Below are 14,872 nucleotides of genomic sequence, written 5' to 3' on the forward strand. Positions count from 1 at the left end.
ACTGTGGAGGATAATAACAGTAGTACCTGGATTCCAGGATTAACGAACTGGATCCTGGGCCAGGAGACAAAACCAAGCTAGCACTCTTCATATCACAAGACAATTTAACTAGACAAACAATATTTAACAGATGGGATCACACTATTTTAGCTGAAGTTAACACTAAAGATCTGTGTATTACATTAAACTTAAACATGAGTGATTCCATCTCAGTCACAATAAAAGGCAACTGCTAAAACTACTGTAAGGAATTGAAGACCTACAACAAAACGTGCCTCTGAAGTACTTATCATTTAGTTGCTCTGAGGGTGTTCTCCCATTTCAGAGGTCTGATTGATATGGCTTATTTCAGGACAGAATTATTTAATGAGTACAACTTTCCTCAATGACCATGTAACAAAATGGAAAGACCAAATAGGAAAGACAAAGGCTGACACAAGGGAGTCAACTGCTGGTGCTTCCAGAAATCCTGGAAAGCGGGGGCAGGGGCACCCAGGAGTCCACAGCCACAGTGCTCTACTACATGGCTTTTTTTCTTAAGTTCAGGCAGGTGTTGGATTTGGGCTTCAGCTTGCTGGCCCATAAAATGAGGAATCCAGAAATGTGATCAAAGATCCCTCCTATGACACTGAAGAAATTCCTTGTAGGTACCTGCTTTCCACAAACCAGAACACTGGCTTAGGCTGAAGGATTGAATGGTTTTCAGCACATGTCTCGATGTTTGTGAGAAATCCCAGGGTTGGGGGTGAGGGAGCAATGGAAAATGGAACCAGTCCCCCAAGTGCAGGAGGTGACATAGTCAAAGCATGAGTGATGGAATCAGATAGACCTGGAGGTATGCCTCAGCTCTGACTATGAAACTGATGGAGAGCAAATGTATAAACGTTTTCCCATATGTAAAATGGAAATAGGTTTGTGAGAATTAAAAGATCATGGATTCAAGGTGCTTAACATAGTGCCTGGCATATAGTAACTACTAAATACATGACAGTTCTAGAAAATGTTGTTCTTGTTACTTTTTTCTCACTTGTTCAGCCATTTGATTTACCTCCATTATTTTACATGAGATTATCCTGGTAGGAAAGATAAAATTATGGAACCTCACACAACCGAAAAGGGCCCTCAAAGTTCCCTGTTTTTAGGCATTTTCATTATCACTGTCATTTTATTGATGAAGCCACCAAGGACATGAGTTAAGCTGACTGTCCAAGGTCACCCAGCCACTAAGTCAATTTAAAACACTCTCATTTGTGCTCTCAGCAGTCCCCTAGTGTTTGAAGTAGTGACGATAATTTCCTGCTCTATTGGATGGCCTAAGAATCAGGCTGCCTGTTATTATAATTTATAAAACGAGATAAAAGTGCGTAAGCCAAAGGGATCATGCACTGAGTAATCAAAGTGCCAACTCTAAAATATTAGACAGTTATGAAAATGATAATGAAGCTTGTAACAACCCTCACTAATGCTTATTATGCTGTTAAGCGAAAAATCAGAAAATGCAAAACTGTTTATGTTGTGATTATAACTAAGTAAAATTATGCACATATATAGTAAGGGCTGGAAAGGAACTCGGAAAATGACGGCGGCTGATTTGATAAGGAGGCGCCGTTGCAGAAGTTTTATTTTTATCTTGTGACTATAACGGAGTTGGCACAATAAATGCAAAAGTGATCATCACAGGGAAGGATATGCTGCTGTTCACTCACCCGGGGTTATACAACATGACGGCAGACAGGTTCTCACGGGACTTCGAGAGGTCGGTCATGGACAAGCTGAAGGAGGACAGAAGGCCACTCTAAGGGCAGACACAGGGCAGAATGGTTACCTTAGCAGAGAAGAAAAGGCCACTGCTCTGGACTCATTGCTTCCAACATGTGAGAGACAACGAGGTGCACATGCTCCTAATTAACATGCACCACAATTAACTGTTCTATCTGAGGAAAGTAGATCATGGGCAGTAAGGCCCTGATACATTTCAAACCAAAGCCTTCTGCAAGTACAGCAGAACCTTGGCCCTCTAGGGCTGGGGAAATTCATCAGGAATTCCACAACCCAGTTGGTCTCCCCTGCCAGTTAAAGTCAAGGAAAGGGGTCACAATATCTTTGCCATCGTCCATTACCTGGCAGGCAGCAATCTCCTGTAATCAGCGATATTCACTCACACTTAGAGTGATAAAGAAGAAGGCAGGAGGGGTGAAGGGAGACCAAAAGTAAGAGCTTGACCTATTTTGCTTCCATGGGAAGCTATTGGCAAACATGTTTTTTTCCCTCTGTTCCTCTGAAACTGTGTACCAGAAATGACCCTCTAGGGAGACCCTGGGCTGGAGCAGATAAGAGGCTCCACTGGCTGGAAGAAGCCACCCAGGAGAAGGCTGAGGTTTGCAGCTTTCTTGTTATTTTCCAATTAGGACACTGGCAACCTCGGGCATCCCTTATAAAGGAGACAGAAATGAGAGGCTGGGTAACCAGTGGTCAAGGGCAAATACTTCTGGTATTCAAGTCAGTACTGTAGCCAAAGCTCCCCACTTGCTGGCTACAGAACAAGTTAGGGAGAGTTGCTCTTGGTCTGTTTCTCATCTTGACCTGGGGGTGACAGCATGGGGGTATTAACGGCTGCTGTACAGATAAAGAGATAGAATATATGTACAAGTTTAGCACCATTCCTGGCTCGTAGAAATATTAACTGTAGCCTTTATTATTTTCTTCAGTCTAAGGACCAGCCATGATGTCCCTGAACAGATTTCTTTCTTTCTTTCTCTGGTCCTTAGCTCCTTCCTCGTCAGCACTTAAACTGCTCTTTAGACGTCCCCTTCCAACCAAACCAAAGTCTTTCCCAGTTGTCTTAAACCCACCCCTGCTCTCGCTTCCTACCTCAATGAAAAATCTGTTTGCTGTGGCTGATTTTGGATTAATGTGATTCCAATGTTGGGTTAATTCCTAACAGATGCTGATTAAAGGAAGTCACTCTCCACCTAATGCAAAATGATGCCCAGTTCCTTGGTGGTGGGAAGGGTGGAAGGCTGAAGAGAAGGATCTAGGAGGAGCAGTTTCTCCTTGTCTGCTCTAGAATTTACTTGCTTGCTCTCTTACTTCATCAGCCAATCATCTGCTGGGAAACAATCTCCCTAGAATCAATCCAGATCACAGAACTACTTTTCCATGGTTCTGCACCCCAGAAAGTCAAAAGGTTGGAAACAGAGTGACCACCACCCACTCATCCCCACATCCGATCAGTGGTTCCCTCCTAGAGACACCGTGTCCCTCACCTTCCTCTTCTCCCTGAGCTTGGCAGCTTCCTTTGGATGGTTAAAGCGAAACATATTGGTTCTTCCCAAGAGAATCACAGCACCTGAGAACACACAAAAACAGTAATGAATTTACAGTAAGCAGTGTAATCAGTTGCCAATATCATAACATGGAATTCTACTGTTGAAATGTAATTTCCAGTGTATTATAAAATAATAAGGGAAAGCTTTAGTCTCAAAAGTCTGCTTACTTAAGACAATTTCAAATCTGGAAATACCTTTATTTTTACAGCTGAGTGTCACAACACACATAATATCCTCATATCCATAATATCCAGCAGAAGTGATGAATCTAAGCATTACAACATATCATGAGATTTAAAACTTAACAGACTTATAATTAGACTTTTGATTGTCTGGAAGAAAAAAGGAAACCGGTTCTCCAAAGAGATGTAATATCAAGCAAAGCATATGGTCACAACTTTAGGAATGTTTATTGATACTGGTAAAAGTAGAAATCTCAAAAGAAAAGTGCTTTCAAAAGAAAATATATGGAATTGGCATAATATAGATAACTATTACTAAAATCTCCCTCACAATTTGACGGGAGAGAACTTGTGTGTATTTATGCTCTATTTCCAAATAAAAACACTGCTTCTTGTCAAAACCCTATTAAAATTCCACATTAGACCCACAAGAAAGGGTCCTTTTGATTGATGAGAGTCTTCCTAATTCAGAAAACAACTCCACAAGGGGCAAAAGAATTCAAGAGAAATGCCCAAAGAAAACAAAAGCATGGGAAGAGGCAAATTTCAGCTTGATGAAGCAAACAAACCCATTCTAGGGTCACAGCTGTCTAAAGCGGGCACAGGTGCCTGCAGGGCTGTGAGCTCCTTGTCACCAGAGGCATGTAAGAGAAACGATGTTGCAGAAGAGGTTCACTGTCTCTTCTGAAGTCCCATCCATGTATGAGAGGCCACGTGTATGGCCCCATCCATGTATGAGATTCTACAATGCCTCAGGGCATCAGTGAAGGTAAGACACATACACTGACAGTCAACCATGAAGAATGACAGGTGAGTGCTTAAGTGTCTAGCACACTTAGCTGAGTGTGTGATTAAGTGACGAGTGTAGCCTGGAGTAGCTGGGGACAGGTTTCTGCACCAAGGACCTGAGCTGGGTCTCACTGGATAACCAGAGGGCAAGAGGAAGTGTTCCATGTTGGGTAATTGCAGAGAGAGTCTAAGCTATAGACAGGAGAATGGCCTGCTATGCTCAGGACAGAGGAGAGAATCATGTCCATCCAAAGTTCAGGATGTTTGAAACAGCATCAAGAATCAATACTGGATAGATGAAATAGCCTGTGAAGACTGGAGAACAAGTATGAGAGTTTAGACCAAAGGTCACAAACTGGTGGCCAGAGGAAAAACTTTAGCCTATAGATGTGTTTTTTTGTGTTCCCTGTCATGTTTCAAAAACAAAATCTTTAGTTGGCAAGAGTTCAAAGTCTGGAGAGTTCACATAAAAGTCTGGGTACCTTTCTAGCATTCCTTCAAAATTCCTAAGATATGCTATCAGTAGATCTTTGTTGGCACTTGGCAAAAATCCCTGGGCTGCTGAGAGTTGCCTCCTTTGCACAGGTGACCTCTGGTTGACCACAGTCACTAGCCTCTTGCTTGGGTAATATCTTCACCTGGCCCGGCAGGAAATATCATAATACCAGATATCTATTCTGGAGCTCAGGCCAGCATATCCACCTGCCTATTTGATGTATTGTTTTGGACAACTAAAGGGAGTTTCAAATTCAATATGGTTAAAACCTAATAGGTTTAAATAACAACCAAAGGGAGCAACTGATATGGGTTGGTGTTAGTGGTTGTCATTATTTAGCAGAAATGAAGTCACTATGAAAAGGAGGATAACACAGTTTAGGAGCCCTAGTGGGGCAGCAGCAGATATTATCCACTCTACAATTTGCTTATCCTTGTCATGCAGAATTGCATTTGTATTTTTTCCAATTATGGCAAGGCACCATTACCATGATTAAAAAGGGTGTTTCTCATGCCTTTTACGACTGAGACTCGGAGCAGTGTGCCACACAGAAAGCCAAAAGCTAAGCAGCCATGTCTAGGATATATGTATATTTAATGCTGTTAAAGTTACATTAGAGATTAATAAAGCAATCACATTCCAGGTGTTAATTACATCTCCAATTCTTCTTTTTTTCTGTTAATCAAATGCCCAGCCATGCAAGTTGAAAATTGCTAAAATATGTTAATGGAAAAATAGAATCGTATTTCAGAGACATATTTCAAATTGTATTAAATCATTGAAAATAATCTTGCCACCCGTTATTCGCATGAAATACACACAAAAAGCCCTGTAAGGAGTTATGAAAGAAAGCAAAACTATCCATGACAATTCAGTGCTTCCATCTAGATAAAGTTTGAGTCAACTGTCTGGCATGTAAAAAGGGATCCATTAAGGCTGGTTTCCTTCCCTTTCTTCTTCTAAGCACCTGTACTCAACAAACCTCGTGAATTTAAAAATTTGCTTCATTTTTACATGATGCCACTATTCATTCAGCAAATACTTAATGAACACTTACTGTATGCCAGTCGCTATGATAAACATGGGGGATACAGAGTTGAGCAAGTCAGACATACGCTTTGCCTTTACGGAGCTTTAAAAAATGTCAAAGAGAGAGATAAATAATCAAATAATGAAATAATTCCACAAATAAATGCAAAGCTGCAACTGAAGGAGAAGTACTGTGTCCTGGGCTCAAAGAGCAACAATGATAAGGGTTCATTATAGGGGAAACTAGAGAAGGGTATCTTCAAGGGAGGTCTTGTATAAAACAAGCTCTGAGAACAAGTTGGGGAGAGTGTCGTGTAAACGCAATAATGATCATGATGATGATTGATGATAATAATGAGGAGGAAGAGGCTGCCAAGAATGAGTGACTGAAAGACAACCATGTGGCTATGGCAAAGGAAACAAGGGTGAGCACTGCACCAACATAAGGCTTGAGAAGGAGGGAGAAAGTGAACCAACTCAAATGTTTCAGGATGTAAAGGATCTTGTGTTTTATCTAGTTGTAAGAGGAAGACACTGAAGGGCTCTGTGCAGCAGCATAACATGATTAGATTTCAGTTTCACCAAAGATCATTCTTGCAATGGTGACTGAAGAAAGGCCAAACAGGGCAAGAGTGAATATGGCTAGGCAAACCAGGTGGCTACTACAGTGGTCCAGGTAAGTGATGATGACTCAGGATTGGGGGAAAGGGATACCAAAGCAGAGAAGTAAAACAAAACTGGAAGATATGTAGGAGATAAAATCAATATGATTTGATGATGGGCTAGACACAAAGAGGAGAAGGGGGTGAGGAAGATGGCTTCTGGGTTCTGGAATGCATCACTAGTTGGATGGGGAGTCTTCTGCACAGACTGAGAACACTGGAAGAGGACCAAGATGGGGTGGGGAAAAATCATGAGTTTGGTTTTGGACATAATGAATTAGAGATGCATTTGGCAAATGAAAATATGGGTTTGAAGCTCTAGAATAAAAGTCTGGGATGTCAATCTACCTTCCTACCCACTTACCTACATATATATATATGTAGGCACTTACATATATATATATACACATATACATACACACACATACACAGGTTGACTATCCTTTATCCAACATGCTTGGGACAAAAAGGGTTTTGGAGTTCTGATTATTTTTTGGATTTCAGAATACTGGAATATATATAATGAGATATCTTGGAAATGGGACCCAAGTCTAAACATGAAATTTATTTATGCTTCATATACACTTATAGAGAGTCCTGAAAGTAACTTTATACAATATTTTAAATAATTCTGTGAATGAAACAAAGTTAGTGTTCAGGGAACAATCAAAAAGCAAAGGTGCAACTATCTCAGCCACCCATGTGGACAATCTGCGGTTGCTTAGCATCACCATCATTCCTGACTCTGAATTTATATGCTGCTGATAAGCAATCACCTGGTGATCCATGTCTTTTTGTTAGCATAATGAACAAGTAGGAAATTCACTCCTTGAATTGAAAACAGGGAGGATGCAAGCTTTTGCTTATCACAGCAATTTTACATTTACGCATACCTGCTGCATTAGCACATCTCAGCACAGTTATTCTGTTCTTGGCACCCTTAATTCCTGTAGGGGCTGCCTCATTGTCTGTAGTCAGTGTCTTAGGGCAATAATGCCAAAATGGTGATGTTTCATCAGCATTACAGACTTGGTTCTGGTGTCAGATTTCCATCAGCGATGACCTTGACATACTCATCAATAAATTTCTCTGCTGCTTCATAGTAAGCAGATACTTTATCACCACAAATCTTTAAAATTTAATGCTGTGTCTGTTCCTAAATGTCTGCAAACAGTCTGCTGAATATTCACAGTTTCCTTCAATTTTCAGTTCATTGTGATAGATTTTTGCTTGTTTTCATGATCAGCTTCCCATTAAGTGGCAAGTATTCACTGTGACACTGATGAGATCCACTCTTTTAATACACAATTGAGATCTTCACTTTTAGCTTTATGCTGTATTTTTCTATTTTTCATTTATGTGTATTTATTACTTTGAGCATAGAACTTAGCTTTCTGTTTCTTCAGGTCATATATGATGGCCACTTCAACACTATACTCTTCTGTAAGACATTTCACACTTAACACCACCATCCTGTTTCTCTAACAGCTTTACTTTCTGTGCTACAGATCAACATAAATGGTTCCTGTGTTTCTTATCATTGTTGTCCACAGGGTTAGCTGCAGACCTTTCTGACATGTTCAAACATTATCTTTACAGCACAGAGCAGAGAATAAGTAAGAAAAAAAAAAAAAGCCTCAGTGAGTAATGCATGCAGGTCTTGGACCTGTGCAGGGCATCATGGGGAACATACTATTGTCATGTATGGCCTGAACACCTGCCATTCTTTTGTCCTTTGTGGGCATACTCATATGGGGAATCTGGACATGTGCAGAAAAGATACACTGAAGCTGAAGGGGCTAGGGGGTCTCTTTTCCGTTGTGGATATTGAACAAACTGTGTGTGTGGTCCACCTAAGTTTTGATTGTGACCCCATCACATGAGCTTAGGTGTGGAGTTTTCCATTTGTAGTGTCATGTTGGCCCTCAAAAACTTTTGGACATTTCAGATTTCTAATGAGGAATGTTCAACGTGTGTGTGTGTTTGTGTGTGTGTGTGTGTGTGTGTGTGTAAGAGACTCACTGCTAATAAATGAAACTATAGGAGTAGGAAAGAAACCTGAGGACAAAATACAGAGGTAGAAGACAAGACGACATAAGACTGGGCACCTGAAGGAATGCTGACTTCTAATGGCCAAGTAGAAGAAAATAAACTTACAGAGGAAACAGAGAAGAGACCATGAGAGAAGGAGAAAGAAACCCTCTGAAGCCAAGGAAAAGAGGGGCCAACAATGCAGAATGCTTCTCAGAGGTCAACTAAGAAGAAAAGACCAGAAAACACCATTGGGTGTGGTGGCATAGAGGTCACAAGTGGCCTTAGTGGGAGCTGATTTGGTAGTAGACCGAGGCCAGAAGGAAGAGACTGAGGAATGCAGAAGAGGTAAGGAAATGCAGATGTACTGAGCACAGGCAACTCTTTCAAGAAGTCTATGAATGAAGAGAAAGAGTTGGTAGTAGCCAGAGGGGATGATAGTGTATTAGTCCGTTCTCATGCTGCCAATAAAGATATACCCAAGACTGGGTAATTTATGAAGTAAAGAGATGTAATTGACTCACAGTTCAGCATAGCTGAAGAGACCTCAGAAAACTTAACAATCATGGTGGAAGGGGAAGCAAACATGTCCTCTCTACATGGCAGTAAGAAGTGCCGCGCAAAAATGGGGAAAGCCCCTTATAATACCATCAGATCTCGTGGGAACTCACTCACTATCACAAGAACAGAAGAATGGGGGTAACCACCCCCATGATTCAATTATCTCCCACCAGGTCCCTCCCATGACATGTGGGGATTCTGGGAACTACAATTCCAGATGAAATTTGGGTGGGGACACAGCCAAACCATACCAGATAGATCCTGCAGGATATTTTATTTTTTGTTAAAACTCATATGTATACTTCAAATGCAATAAGCAAACTGAAGGGCATAAAGAGGAATAAATGAATAAAAGAACTAATCAATGAGAATGGCTGATAACGTAAAGTTTCTTGATGAAACCTGAAGAGTGTGTGCTGCCCAGAAATCTTGGTGTGGTTAAGGACAAGTCAGTGCTTAATCTCTCCAGAATTCAGTTTCCTCATCTAGTCATCAAACTAGACAATTTCTAAGATTCCTTCCAGATCTTAAATTCCTGTCAACCATTGAACCATTTGGTCTGAGGTCAGTCTGATTAACAGCAGCAGATGGACTTTATGTGATGCACTTAATTTGTAATTTTCCAAGCATTTCTAAACCTCCTTGAAATAATGACTTCTTTGAGATTAATTCAGAGCTTGCTAAATACCCAAAGACAGACAAATTCTAGACAGTCTTCAGAGGGGATGGAGGGGACATGACATTGTGAAAGCGTAGACAAAGACATTGCTGGTTTCACATGAGACTCTCTATTTTAATATTTCAAGTAAGCTGAAAGAAGGAAATCTGTAAACATTTCTAGTGATTCCTAAGGAACGCAGGGACAATAATCATCAATATCACCAAAAATTACCCTCTTCAAGTGTTATGAGATTTTCTAATTCTGCTACTGCACAAATAAAACAACTCATTTTTTCTCCTACTGTTTTCATATGAACATTTCTGAGGTAATGATGTGCCAATTATTTCATTTTGCGTTACAAATACTACAAACATACGAGACAGCTGTGTTCCCCAAAGTGTGTGGTTCACATTTTAGAGGCTGTGGTGTCAATAAAAATGAGAGGCCCTTTGTAATTCTGTTTCAAGACTCCTAGTTCTACATTTTACTTTAGAAACACCCCCTGTCCCCCACCAACCAAAACATTCCCCCCGCCCTCCACCAACCAACACACACACATAGGATGCAATGCACTGTGAAGGCAAGCTCAGTGGAAGAAAGGTTATCATTTTAGATGTGACAGGTGGAGAAACAAAACTCTGCCAGGAACATATAATTTTCTGAAATGGTATTGAGTGAGAGGCTGAAGTGAGGTAGAGCAGGTAAAGTTCTTATTTCATTGCCTGATTCAAGCAAAAAGAAACTTGCTTGTGTGTGACATTTTCCTTCTGATTTAAAATACCTTAAAGATATTTATTTATATTAAAATAAGTTATGATGATGATATCATTTAGGGAAACTGATAAGAAAACATCTAATTTCCACTAATACATGCCAATACTTAAGAACAGATTAAGTAATATGTTCTAGGGCCTTAGACTTGGTGACACAGATTTTATTATTTCAAACACTAGAATTAGAGTACTTTTTCTCTGTATCAAAAATGGCTTTGGGAAGCTAGATAGGAAAAGATGAAGATCTAACATGGTGTCTGTGGTGGGTAAGAAAATTTCACATAAATATTAAACAAATTCAAGCAGGACATATGGCTTGGTGTTAATGGCTGGCTTGCGAATGAATGACAAGAATTCTGTAACAAAGGCAGCAGGCATCAGTATAAAATCATGCCATCAGATCATCAGTTAGTAATTTGAAGAATAAAAATGACATGATACCTTACCAAAAAGCTACATTGACCTTGTCCCTTCCTTTTCAATGTTTACAATTCAAATATGGATTTAAAATTTCCTGCTTTAGATAAATCACTTCAACCTCTGTTTACTCTTAGTAAAGTAAAAATTGGAAACTTAGATTCTGGGACTCTGGAGAAGAAAGAAAACTGATTTTCAATCTTTGCTACTGAAGTTTCCAGCCAAATTATCCATCAAGAATGATTTGCCCAATCGTGTGCACAAGCTGAGTTTGAAGCTTTGTAAAATTTCGAGATGCTCCAGTCCCATCCCCAAGAAATTTTTAGATGTGTGTGTGGGAGCAGGGAGAGGGGGTGGTAAGTGGGAGCTGATATTTTTCTTAACACCTCATGGGAGAAACAAAAAGAACACAGACATCCCCAACTTAAGATGGTTCTACTTATGATTCTTCAACTTTATGATGGTGCAAAAGTGATACACATTCAGTACAGTATTCAACAAATTACGTGAAATATTCAACACTTGATTATAAACTAGGCTTTGCGTTAGATGATTTTGCCTAGTGTTCTGATCATATTTAAGGTAGGATTGACTAAGCTGTGATGCTCAATAGGTTAGGTGTATTAAATGCATCTTCAACTTAGGATATTTTCAATTTACAATGGATTTATCAGGACACAGCCTCATTGTAATTCAAGGAATTAGAATTACAATGGAATAGGTCTGTCCTTCTGAAGGAAAATGTAGAAAGCAAAGGAAATGATTAGAGGGCAATTCAAGACAGTATACAGTCACATGATAAATTCCAAAGTACTGAAGGGAAAGCATTACACAATTGGTCAAGCTATTAGTAACTTTCTTTCCATTCATGCCCAGTAGTCCACATTCTTTGCTACCAACTTCTTATTTACTATTAGTAATCATCTCAATTATTTATTTCTAGGTTCCTACACACTCCAAAGTGTCAATATCCTATTGTTCCTTCCGAAATAGTTCTTGTACAATGCCTCCCTTCCCTCAGCTCTCAAAGTCTTTTACCTTCAACCCCTTTTCCTCACGGCTCTTCTATCAGCCTCCCTTTGAGCTAAACAAAAGCTGCATCATTTTCACCTCTCAGCCCACATTACCCATCTACTGAGTGGTCAGCACGGACTTCCTTCTGCTTCCCACAGAAAATTCATGCAACTGATCTAGGACTTAAGAGCCCTACAGACCTGCCCATGACTCAGACTCAACAGCATTGATCTCACTATTCCTTCTCCTCCCTCCATCCCCTTTCCAGTCTTAAGACATTTCTTCATTACACACTTTGGCTGAAGAGCATCTAAGTCACTTTTTCACTATATGCCATTAAGACAAATACATTCACTTCAGAATTCAACTTTGGGTACATTCCCCCTTTTCAGCAGTCTAGACCACCCTCTGGGAGGAGTTTTGCTTCTGCATAAGCTGAAACAAGCACGCTGTACCCTGTTTCTCCTAAGGAATGTAGCTATAGCCTGAACAGAATGCATGCAGTAGTTATTTGAGGGCCTTGGAAAGTAAAGAGCAGCTGTTGCACTTCTCTAATAATCAGTGATACTAAGTTTTTCTTCATATGTTTCTTGACTACATGTATGTCTTCTTTTGAGAAGTGTCTATTCATGTCCTTTGCTCACTTGTTAATGTTTTTTTTTTTTTTCTTGTAAATTTGCTTAAGTTCCTTGTAGATTCTGGACATTAGACCTTTGTCAGATGAATAGATTACAAAAATTTTCTCCCATTCTGTAGGTTGTCTGTTTGCTCTGATTATATTTTCTTTTGCTGTGCAGAACCTCTTTAGTTTAATTAGATCTCACTTGTCAATTTTTGCTTTTGTTGCAATTGCTTTTGGCAATTTCTTCATAAAAATCTTTGCCCATGCCTATGTCCTGAATGGTATTGCCTATGCTTTTTTCTAAGGGTTTTATAGTTTCGGTTTTACATTTAAGTCTTTAATCCATCTTGAGTTAATTTTTGTATAAGGTGTAAGGAAGGGGTCCAGTTTCAATTTTCTGCATATGGCTAGCCAGTTCTCTGAGCCATTATTCTCAGCAAACTAACAAAGGAACAGAAAACCAAACACCACATGTTCTCACTTACAAGTGGGAGCTGAACAATGAGAACACATAGACACAGGGAGGGGAACACCACACACTGGGGCCTGTTGCGGAGGGTGGGGTGGGGAGACCATCAGGAAAAATAGCTAATGCATGACATTAATACCTAGGTGATGGGTTGATAGGTGCGGCAAACCACCATGGCACACGTTTACATATGTAACAAACCTGCACATCCTGCATATGTACTCCAGAACTTTAAAAAAAAAAAAAAAAGAGTAGCAGGTGGACTGAAGAAAACCAAGATTGGAAGCACTACTGAACTAACAGTGAATTTACCATTTTTTGCCTGCAGTGCTTCCCAGCTTGGTGTAGGAAGAAAGCCCAAAGTGGAGAAGTGCAAAAAAGAGAATTCCAGGAGAAGCCCCCTAGTTCAGGTTGGAGGAGGAGCAGAGAGTCCCTTAGCAGCAACAGTGGGCCCACGAGGAAGAGGAATCTTTCTTTCCGATCAGAGGAGCTGTAGTCCCCCAAGAAGGTGGGGCAGATCCCTGTTACTTTTTTCTTTCCCTGTCCTCTCACTTCTTGGCCGTGGATATGGAGACAGGCATAGGAAGTACATGAAAGAGGAGAATAAATAAAGCTCAAGATTTCCAGGGAAGGGAAGACCCGAGGGAGGCAGAAAGTGCAGGACAGATGAAGAGGGAAATATGCAGGAAAGCAACCTCACAGAGTTGTTTATTAACTCCTGGGCTCACCCCTACATGTGTACACGTGGATATGATCCTCGAAAGCATGCTAAGACTTTGAGAACTGAACTAAGCAACAGACCACTGCACAGGTCCCAGCCTGGCCAATGGGTAGTACACCCACTGCTACTGGAGGAACACTGCAAAGGATCTGAACACTGAATCAGCAGTGGAACGGCAGACACGATCTACAAAGGCTGATGGTAACTTACAGCCTACATCCAGCTAGGTAAATTGTCTGCTGAAACAAAGAGTATAAACATTTCACATAGGATTTAAACAAGACCCGGGATCTTATAATATCCAAAATGTCTATGACACAATCCAATATTATTCCTCAGCACAGAAAGAACCAGGAAAATCCCAACGTGCATTGCAAAAAACAAGCAACAAATGTTTATACTGAGATAACAAAAAGCTCCAATAAATGTTTCAATACTCTTGAAATAAGTGGAAAAATAAAAATTTCAACAAAGATAAGATATAAAGAAGAATATAAGATATAAAGAAGAATCCAATATTACAACTGAAAAACAAAATATTCAAAATAAAAAACTCATTGATGGGCTCAAAGGCAGAATGGAGATGACAGAAAAAGTCAGTGAACTTGGACACAGGCCAACGGAAATGATCCAATCTGAAAAGCAAAGAAAAAAGAATTTATCAAAAAATAAAAATAGGTAAACAGAGCCTCAAGGAACTGTGAGACAATACTAAAATACCTAACTTTCATGTAATTGTAGTCGCAGAAGGAGAGGGGAAAGAGTATAGCATGGGGAAAAAAAAAAATTAACAAATAATGGTTGAAAACTTCCCAAATCCAGAGGAAGACAAAAGCCTATGAATTTGAGAAGCTCGGCAAAACCCAAACAGGTTAACCCCAAGAAATCCATGCCAAGGCATATTGTAAAGCCAATGTATTGAATGTGAAGCTGAAAATGAAGTTTTAAAAGGAGAAGCGCGATCAAGAAAAATAGATGTGATGAGTGAAAAAAAGAGAAAAAAAGGGGTTAAACAGATTGACAAATATATGTCTCACGTGTAGAAGTCTGGTGCACCAAGAAACTAACTCCAGTATAATTAGCTTTGGCCATTTGTTCTCATATTCAAACATTAGA

General features: G+C 39.9%; 1 protein-coding gene across 12 annotated transcripts in view; it reads right to left on the bottom strand.

Moving 5' to 3' along the window:
* KIF16B (kinesin family member 16B) overlaps positions 1–14,872 on the bottom strand; it is a 299,987-nt gene that overhangs the window by 130,805 nt on the left and 154,310 nt on the right. For all 12 annotated transcript variants that reach the window (XM_024239081.3, XM_063720677.1, XM_063720675.1 and 9 more), the window contains 2 exons: positions 3,267–3,349; positions 1,707–1,795 (listed from right to left, as the gene is read on the bottom strand). In XM_024239081.3, coding sequence (XP_024094849.3) covers positions 1,707–1,795; positions 3,267–3,349 — 172 coding nt within the window. The remainder of the gene's footprint in view (positions 1–1,706; positions 1,796–3,266; positions 3,350–14,872) is intronic.

Source organism: Pongo abelii, chromosome 21, assembly GCF_028885655.2.
Source record: "Pongo abelii isolate AG06213 chromosome 21, NHGRI_mPonAbe1-v2.0_pri, whole genome shotgun sequence".
NCBI lineage: Eukaryota > Metazoa > Chordata > Mammalia > Primates > Hominidae > Pongo > Pongo abelii.